Here is a 10,000-nt window from a genome sequence, read left to right on the forward strand (position 1 = left end):
AGGCTAACGGTCAGGCCTCCAGCATGTCCCTGATCACGGCACTGGGGTGCTGGCAACAGATTCCTGTAGGTCGTCTTTTGTTGTTGTTTTTCTCTTTACTTCCCTCTTGTTGTTTTGGTAGTTTGTTTATTGATTGATCAGCGGCCCCCAAATTACGTTGTTAGTATTAGTGTGTAGAGGGGACGGTTATAGTTATGTTGGTTGTTGTTTCGCTCACATTTCCGTTCAGGTTGACAGGAGCTGCATGTTTTTGTTGTGATGCGAGCATCAAAGTGATTAATGAAAGTGTGTGTGTGCGCGCGCGCGTGCGTGTCTGTATGTGTACACGCGCGCGTGTGTGCCATACAGAGGATCTGTGTGTATCTGTGTATTGCAGACTGCATGTAGCACGTCGACATTGGATTGTACAGTTCACACCTGTACTGCCAGGCACACGTTAAACGGCGTTGAAAGCGCCACAGTTCATGCAAATCGATCCTGTTTCACCTAACCCGGTGTTTACCCACTCCACCTGCCTTCTTCAATCACATAAAAATGAAAGCGTCCGCATTTCCAGAGACGCGAGAAGTAACACAACATGTTTTTTTGGTGGTTTTTTTTTTTCAACGTGTATATTTGCATGAGAATGTTTTTAACCATGTGAACGCGGCGAGGCAGAACCTAAAGACCCTGTGCAGTGTCCTTGAGCTTAGGCACCGCCGCCAAGTGCAGGCAGTGGGTGTAGAGTCGTTAATTCTCTCAGTCGTTCGTTTGATACCTGACGCAACCCCCATTTGCTAATACGTATAAATATGATATTATTCATACCCGGTCGCTGAGTCGCCTCTACATGCCTGCGGCAGTGACACATCGGTGTTCTGCTGATGAAGTGTCTTGGTTGATGAATGAACCGTCATGTGGGGATAAGATAGGGGGATCCCATCTTCTTGCAGTTTCTTCGCCTCTGTGCGTGTGTGTGTGTGTGTGTGTGTGTGGAGAAAAGTGAGGGGGTAGTCTTGACATTGTGTTTTTGGAAGTAACAGGTTAAGTTTTTGGTGTTGTCGTTGGTGCTTTGTTGTGTAGCTGTTTTTTCTCCTCAAGCTGTTTTAGTGGGCACGCACGCACGCCACACACACACACACACACACACACACACACACACACACACACACACACACACCTGACCTCTTACCCCTCCCCCCTCTCTCACATATAATACATCACACCACTCACCCACACACACTCGCACACACGCACGCCACACACACACACACACACACACACACACACACACACACACACACACACACACACACACCTGACCTCTTACCCCTCCCCCCCTCTCTCACACATAATACATACATCACACCACTCACCCACACACACTCGCACACACGCACGCCACACACACACACACACACACACACACACACACACACACACACACACACACACACACACACACTGAAACATCGTATCATTCAGAAATCAAGAAAGGTCAAATTGTCACATTTGATGTGGTTGTGCAGGAGCACGGTTGTTTTCTGTGTTTGGTTTTCGTTTTTATTTCCAGTGTATGATACGGGCTATTCTGTGTGTGTGACGTACTGAGGTAGACCCAGGTTGACATTTGTGCTGGAACCTCCAGAGCTGTGTGCACAGTTGAACCCTTGTCGATGTGGCCTGCGCGTTGCACTTCCCGCTGTGCTAGGTGTGGAGAGTAATCGATATACCGTTACATTGCCAGCTCACTTGATTTCATCAGGATTATTATACCTGGGTCGCTGTCGTAATGGATCATGTACGCTCCATCTCTCTCTCTCTCTCTCTCTCTCTCTCTCTCTCACTCACTCCACCCCTGTCTCTCTTTCTCTCTCTCTCTTTCACTCGCTCTCTTTGTGTCCATTTATCCTTCCTCACTTCTTATTTCTCTTTTGCGTGGGTGGACACGCGCGCGCGCACACACATATACACACACTCACACACACACACACACACACACACACACGGCCCCACTCTTATCTTTTTTTTTCTCATACACTCACGCGCGCGCACACACACATGCATATGGGAGGGGCGGTGGTGGCTTGAATCATGAACTTGCTTGTTTAATATTTGATGCACCTGGCCTCTGAGAGGGAGATTTACGAGTGGAATGAAAAACAAAAATCCGTGACTGTTTTGTGTTTCGCCGAGCGTTGGTTCGAGCGTTGGAGGGGTGCAACCACTGTTAGCAACTATTAACACCTAACACTGGGAAGATGTGTGTGTGTGTGTGTTTGTGTGTGTGTAAGATAGAAAGCCAGCCATTCCGTTCTGTGCCTCAGGGCAAGGATGGAGTCGGTGTGTCATCATTGCCGGTACAAAGACCGGAGAACAAGCTTATTTTGTACCGCTTGTGCACAGTTCATGGAAGTCGCTGGGTTTGTTCCATTGTATACTTTTTCATTTACCTGTGCGAAGGGTTGATTGAGGGTGGAGCTACACAGAGCAACAATTGCTAGACAGTGTGCCCTTGTAAGAAAGCGTCTGGACGTGTTTTTATGGCCGGATGATATAATTATGATCTGCATAGTCATGTCCCGATTTGGTTTCATACCGAACACGCAGCTGCGATAATTGTGTGTTCAGTTTCGACTGAGCGTCTTGCAGAAAAAAGTGAATGAATGCCAAAGGGCGTTGTTCAGTCCTGAATGGTTTTGTTTGTTCTACTGCTGTTATAATTGCAACCCAGCGTGCTTCGGCTAGCGGGAAGGACAAAGTACATGGGATTGGCTTGAAGTTGTTTGTGCCATTGTGAACGAAAATTTCCGTGTTTGTTGATTGTTCAGTATTGTAAAGCGCATCTGCCTCCTCTGTCTGGTGTGTGTGTGTGTGTGTGTGTGTGTGTGTTTAGTGAAGTGGAATGGGCGTGGAGGGTAGAGAAACGAAACCAGCAATTCTGTTTTTGCGCTTCGGGGAAAGGAAACAGTGTGTCATATTTGTATGCAGGGAAATCGGTTGATATCAGTAATGCAAACAGGTTTGGGGCATTTTTTTCTTTCGAAAGTTCCTATGTTGAGCAGCATATGTGTGTGTCTTGCGTTTGAGTACATACAACAAGTATGACGTGTTTGTTCGTCTGTATCTGTATTTTTGTGTTGTGAAGAAAGCAGAGAGGAATTTTCTTACCATGAATTTACAGACTGGTTGACCAGATACGCGTTTCGGATTTGTTATTAGTATCATCGTTTTGATGGGCGTTCTGACGGCACCTGTGGAGACGTTGCGATAGAGGTGGACTTATCACATGCCATATGTTAGTGCTCTTAGTTGAAAAAGAGTTCAGTTAAGTTCAGTTACTCAAGTAGGCGTTACTACGTTCGGACAAATCCATACGCTACACCACATTTGCTTAGCAGATGCCTGAACAGCAGCGCAACCAACATGCTTTGTCAGGCCTTGGGGGGAAAACAAAACAAAATGAAGTAAAATGAATACTTGAATAAATGGATAAGTCATTGAAAAGAACATTCCATTAATTAGCGTTCTAGGCGAAAACGGGGAAAGAGATATAAGTTTAGACTAAATATCAGCACATGCATGACTGTATCCACGGCGGGACACTACTTGCATGAGCTTCACTCGGGTTTCCTTTCTTTTCTCTCTCTGATCATTCCTCTCTCGGGGAACCTCGTTATCAGAGAAGTGGGAAGGAAAGGAAGGCAATTAATACCGGGATGAACAAGTTTTCTGCTCGTGCTGATGGACCCCGAGAGGCATGTCTGGCATCGCTGTCACCGGACCAGAAAGAGGAGAAAGATCAGGAGGAAAGGACTGGGTTTCGGTGGAGGGCAGGAGGGGGATAAACGATGGGATGGACGTGTCAGATATGGGGAGATCGTCCGAAGAGTCTTGTCTTGGCTGTCTGGATCGTCATCGATCTGGTGTGTAATGGCCATGGCCAATTGAAGCCCCCCCCCCCATCCCTCCTCCCCCATCCGCCCTCCCTTTCCTGCCCAAAGCCCTCACTCGAGGCGATCAGATCTTGCATACAGCTGGGGATCTGCTGTCTGAGACCTGTCTATGTAGCGGTGTTGTCTCCGAGAAAGGGAACTAATGAGGCTTGTGTCGTTGTGGAGGAAGGGAAACTGAGGGAATTACCATCCATCCTCAGCTCTTCTCTCTGCCCCCCTCCCCTCTTCACCAGCGTCCGGCCTTATCTCAGATTCTGTACACTGGATCATCATTTTGTCATCCATCACTTGGGTCTGACTGACTGACACAGTAAACCACATCCTTACCGCCCCCCCCCCCCCCTCTCTCTCTCTCTCTCTCTATACCCCCCCCCTCTCTCTCTCTCTCTCTCTCTCTATACCCCCGCCCCCATTTCCACTCTTCTCTCAGCTTTCCCTGCAGCCAGACTCCCCGGAGAGGTGCTGGGTGGCGTGGATTGGCCCCGTTTGTTTGGAGGTGCTGTAAACTCGTGTGACCTGACGGGTCGTGTGTTTGTGTCGAGTTACGTGGAAGGATTGAAGCACCATACAAACAGTACGGCCGGTATTTCAACAGGGTAGTCTCCTGATGTATATGCGTGTGTGTTTGAGAGTGTGTGTGCTTGGGGGCATGGGTGGGTGGGGGTGGGGGCTCTGTGTGGTGTGTGTGTATGTGTGTGTGTTCCGCGCAAACGGCGGCACAGAAGAAGTTGGGTAATCTCTGACGTGGCACTGTTTACAGCGCTCATCAGAACCTCGTCACTCATTACCTGGTTGTGGTTTTGATACAGGATGGGGGTGTTGAGCCGTGTGTACTGTGAAGATAAGGCTGGTTGGCATGAGGGGGCCGCGGTATGCGGAGATGTGCCGACAGTTTTTCGCCGGGTGGGCAACTTGTCTCAGTGTCTCCTCGTACAGATTCAGTTTTCAGTTTCAAGGAGGTGTCAAAGCGTGCGGACTGATCCACATACGCAACACCACATCTGCTGTTAAAATGAAATAGAATGAAACAGATCGCTTGCACATGTAGACAAGCGACCCGCTGTCTTACTATCTTGTCTCCTTCAGGCTCACACAACGCACACTGGCAACCCATCCCCTCTTTTCCCAACATATTTCTCCCCTTGATCTCCACTTTGCTTCACACAGTGTTCACCGAATGCCTGTTTTATGCACCATGGCTTCTGCCTAATTTCTTTGCTGGTTTCGATGGGCATAAGGCTGACCTTGGGAGGAGAAACATGGTCAGCAGCTTGGAATAATTGTGATTTCCTCTCTCTCCCTCTCTTTCCCCCTTTCTCTCTCTCTCTCTCTCTCTCTCTCTCTCTCTCACTCTCCCCTCTATTAACCAGACAAGGCAAGAGAACATGGGGGAGGGTGGATGGTAGAGAGCGGAGGGAGAGGAGGAGATGGTGGGGTGGGGGAGGGGGGGGGGACCATGGAGGGACGGTATTCCAGGAAGTAGGTTGCTGTGTCGATTGAAACTAACATAGTGAGCTCCGATCGAAGTGTCTGTTTGGATCCCCAGTCCCAGACGCTATGTTGCCTCCCACCACCTCCCCCACCCCCGACCACCCAAAACGTTCAGTTTCACTTCTTTTACCTTTGAAGATAGTCATACTATGTTAGCCAGACATAAAATAGTTTATATTTGAGTGTCCGTTCTGATGGTACAGAGAAAAGTGGAATTCCATCATCAGTGGGCTGCGACTCCCACCTCCACTCGTATGTATACACAAGTGGGCTTTTTATATGTATGGCCGTTTTTACCCACGCCATGTAGTTAATCATACCCCCTTTTTCAGGGGAGGGGGGTATTGTGGAACTGATGTGAGGGGGAATCGTTCATTTTCGAGGAAATCATAGTTGTTTGTGTCAGCCAAATTGAATATCAATATTGTCTTTGAGAGCACTTGGGATGATGTGATAACTGTAGTGTTTTGCTTTCGTTTCTCCATTATTCCCTCAAAATAGTTTTGTACTGGTAATTAGATAAGCGTTTAACGTCTATTCTTACAGTTATTTTCATTTCAACTTAATGTTGATGAAATGGCTGTCGGGTGAAACTTAAACACATGATGTATGCACGCACGCATGCATACACAAATGCATGTACGCATTTCTTCCTCATCCATTTTAGTTTGCTCTCTTTATTATCCCCACTACGAAGGAGAGTCCAGTGTGTGTGTGTGTGTGTGTGTGTGTGTGTGTGTGTGTGTATCATTTCTGTAGAAAAACAGTATAAGCTGCCTTGGAGTGATCTTTGTTGGTACTTGTATGACAAGGAAATGTGACATTGGCTACAAACAGACTTAATTCATGGTGTAAACAGAGTGAGTCTTTGTAATTACCCGTCTCGGATGTCTGTGTGTTTATGTGCGCGCGTGTGCATGTGTGTGTGTGTGTGTGTGTGTGTGTGTGTTTCTTTGGTTAACTTTAACTTCTGTAACTGGCTCAGAAACCAAACTTGCTAGGGCGGTGCATGTCATATCCATCCTTCATCAAACGTGGTCTAATGACTTGCCATGGTGTCTGCATGGTTGGTTCCTCATGAAATTTAAGGTCAAGGTCACGTCATTGCACGATACGAGAAAAGCTTGCACACCTGGGAGTTAAGAAAGGTCTTGTATACAATCCTTTTTAAGCCTGCTTCAGTGCCTGGGCATGGCGAGAACAAACACCCTGCAGCGAAGGTCATGAGTCAAGGTTCAAGATTAAAAAGGGGGGAAAAGATTACGGTTATAACTTTTTGTTTGTTGTTGTTATTTTTTGTTTGTTTGTTAACTTACTTTCATCGGATTTGGATCAGTTATGACCAGAACATTATAATGATTATAAACGCTTTCAAGTCAAGGTTAGATGTGACAGGTGTGTGCATACTTTTATGTCCTTTTGTGAGATGCTCTGGTTTGTGGTGTCCTTTTCCTCGATTCCGCACTTCCAATGTTAGGTTGAAATTACGTGGAGGAGGCAGGCTGTGCTGTCCCGACAATCTTTGCTAGAAATCTGTTGTAGTGGATAATGTCTTGCCCAAGTTACTTCCCCTTCTTTTTGGCGAAGAGTTGACAATGGGATGGTTGTCCCTGAAGTCCACATAGCTACTAATGCAGCATCACTAAGTGCCAATGCAATCTTGCCTCTACAAAGAGTAGGACATGTATGTATGATAGTCGTGTCCGACTATAACCATCAGAACAGCAGAGGAGGCAACTGCTGTCCTGACTATCTGGGCTAGAATTTGATAATAGTGGAGAGTGTCTTGCCCAAGGTACATCCCCACTCTCTCGGCCAAGACGGTTTTAGGACAGTCGGCGTCGGGATGGTTCCCAAAGGCCAACTAGCCCCCGTGGCTGCAGCACTAAGAGCCAGTGCAATCTTGCCTCCAAGTTTGGGAGTCGCAGTCTTTCACAAAGGACTAAGCTGTAAATGAATTCCCATTGCAGTGGAGAAACCATTGATCATACAGGTCCCCTTTGCTGTTGGCCCAGCTGTACACTTACGTCAATCTGTGGTATAAGCTGAGCGTTGGGTCTAGCACAAGAGTGTTTTTTTATTTTTTTTAACGCCTTTCCCTTTTTGTTTCTCCAGATCGCCCGATGGAGTCGCTTGTGGCGGTTTATACATGAAGGGGAGCAAGGCACTTGCACGGATATCATTCTCGATCAGGACCTTGACCCTGCCTCCGAGCTTGACCCCCGGGTCAACAAGTTCCTGATGGACCGGTCCATCCTCAAGGTCCACCTGCCCAATGGCGGCTTCAACATGGTCAAGTACGGCGACGCCACCGACGTCAAAGTGAGAACACATGTGCATTGTCTGTCTCTGTTTCTCTCACTCTCTGACTCTCTCTCTGTCTGTCTTTCTCTGTGTCTCTCCGCCTCTGTCTTTGTTTTATCTCTGTTTGTCTGTCTCTCTCTCAGTCTCCGTCAGTCCCTGCCCCCCCCCCCCCCTCTCACCTCTTCAACTCAGTCAATCTTTCTGTCCCTCTCTTCCTCTCATACTTCCCTCAGTTCGTCTGTCTCTCACTCACTGTCTCTCTCTCACTGTCTCTCTCTGTCTCTGTCTCTCTGTCTGTCAGCATTTCTATTTCCATCTTTCCCCAACCTTACTAACATCAGTCTCTTTCTCTCTCCTTCCCCGACCCCCCAGCACACACCCCTTATTCTCTCTCTGCTCGACTTATTGCTGGCTAGCAGTTGTGTGTACTGCTGTTAATACACCTCCAGCGGTGTAGCAAGTTCTAGTTCCTCACCCCTTCCTTTTATGACTTTCGGAAAATTGAGAGAGAAGTAAATGTGTCAGTGTGAACGGGATGACCACCACCACACAGGTAGGTATACAGCAGTGTCGCTCACTCACTCACTCACTCACTCACTCTTTTGCCCCGAAGTGATCCCCCCCAACAAGTTCGGAATGGCCTCAGCCAGCACGGTACGTGTTTTACAGGCGGCACCGCCTGACCGGCTTGGTCAGGGCGGCATTTCTCTGGCACAGGGGTGTGTTTGGCTTGGCATCCGTTTGTGCACGGGAAATGCGAGAGCTCTTGCGGTCATCAGAGGGAACGATTCGAACCAGGTGGGGGTCGGGGGGGGGAGGTTGCCGTGTGTGGGCGGACAGAGAAATGCTCAGTATTAATAGGGTGATATCGGACGAAAAAATAAAAACAAAAAATCGGACGCTATAAGCTATGTGTTGTTGTTTTGAACCAGGTTTCAGTTTTTAAACAAGCAGTTGTTTGTCATTTCGATTCTCCATTAAGGTCTTTTGCAAAACTTTCAGGCCATAGTTACTTAAAGAGTTCATGTATTTGGAGAAAACTGTCGGAAAGGTTTGAATTGCATGTACTTGTTCTTTTTTTGAGGGGAAGGGGCGGGAGGGAGGGTCTGTCCGTGGACACTCGATCAGAAATTGGAGACAAAAACGACATTTCAGATTAAACGTGTGTGGTGTGTGTGTGTGTGTGGCACCACGGAAGACGAGAGAGACTATGGGAATGTGGCCTGGAATATGATTCATCGCGCGCTGCCACTGTCCCTCCCCCTCTCCCCCTCCACACACGTCCCCTCCATCCTGCCGGTTATTTTTTTTTTTAATCCCCTCCCCCCTGTCCCACTCTCTCTACTCCCTCTGTCCGCCCGCCCCTCCCCCTTGTGCCTTGGGGGAGGGTGGGGTGGGTGGCTGTGTCAACACAGCTTTCTGTAACCCTCGGCGGCAACATGTCAGAGCTTTCGCTTCATCATTAGCCAGGTCATCCACTCATGGTCACACTCCCCCCCCCTCTCTCTGTCTCTCTCTCCCCTGTAACTGTAGTGTCATTGATTTGATTCGATTTCCACTCAAATGCTTGTGTCTGTCTGTCTGTTTCTCCGTCTCTCACATCTAGCTTTGCGCGCGCGCGTGTGTGTGTGTTTCTTTGTCCCCTTCCACATGTCAGCACACACACCCAACTCGCCCTCTCTCAACACCCTCCCCTTCTCTCTCTTTGTGTATGTATGTATACATGTGTGTGTGTATTTGTGCGCGTGTATTAGCGTCCATTGTTGGGGATGTTTTGCATCCAGCCTGAGGCCAGCGGTGATTGTTGGATGTTTTTCGGTACCTGTGACGATGCAAAACACTTTACCAAGATCGATACTAATGGCTGTTCGATCACTGGCTTTCTATTTTAGTCAGTAGCTAGCTTAAGCCCGACAAACGTTTTGTTTCAGATTTTGTTTTTGTTTATCATAGTAAACTATCCATATCACACTGAATGTAGAGAATACATTCTTTTTCACACACACATACAGTATGATACATTCTCCCCCTCTCTCTGTCCTACACACACACACAGAGAGACACACACACACACACAGAGAGAGAGAGAGAGCATTCGTGCATGCAAAAAGAGTGATAGAAGGGAGGCGGTGGCGGGCGGAGACAGAATAATTTAGCATATTTTCACCAACCACAGAACAGAAGTATCAGAGGAGCAATGGACGGCTCCATTCTTGTGGTTGTGGACAGTTTCAGCTACTTTGCGTCATCTCCAGCAGCCTGTCAGCCTC

The 10,000-nt window shown here is 47.8% G+C and overlaps 1 protein-coding gene across 11 annotated transcripts in view; it reads left to right on the forward strand.

Annotated features, from left to right (window-relative positions):
* The window catches only part of LOC143279950 (focal adhesion kinase 1-like), a 129,933-nt gene that overhangs the window by 46,815 nt on the left and 73,118 nt on the right, over positions 1-10,000 (forward strand). For 9 of the 11 annotated variants that reach the window (XM_076584315.1, XM_076584319.1, XM_076584318.1 and 6 more), the window contains one exon: positions 7,542-7,748. In XM_076584315.1, coding sequence (XP_076440430.1) covers positions 7,542-7,748 — 207 coding nt within the window. Of the gene's footprint in view, positions 66-2,922; positions 3,002-7,541; positions 7,749-10,000 lie in introns of those variants that run through there. The other 2 variants (XM_076584317.1, XM_076584321.1) reach the window with 2 other exon arrangements.

The sequence above is a fragment of the Babylonia areolata genome, chromosome 3, assembly GCF_041734735.1.
Source record: "Babylonia areolata isolate BAREFJ2019XMU chromosome 3, ASM4173473v1, whole genome shotgun sequence".
Classification (NCBI taxonomy): Eukaryota; Metazoa; Mollusca; class Gastropoda; order Neogastropoda; family Buccinidae; genus Babylonia; species Babylonia areolata.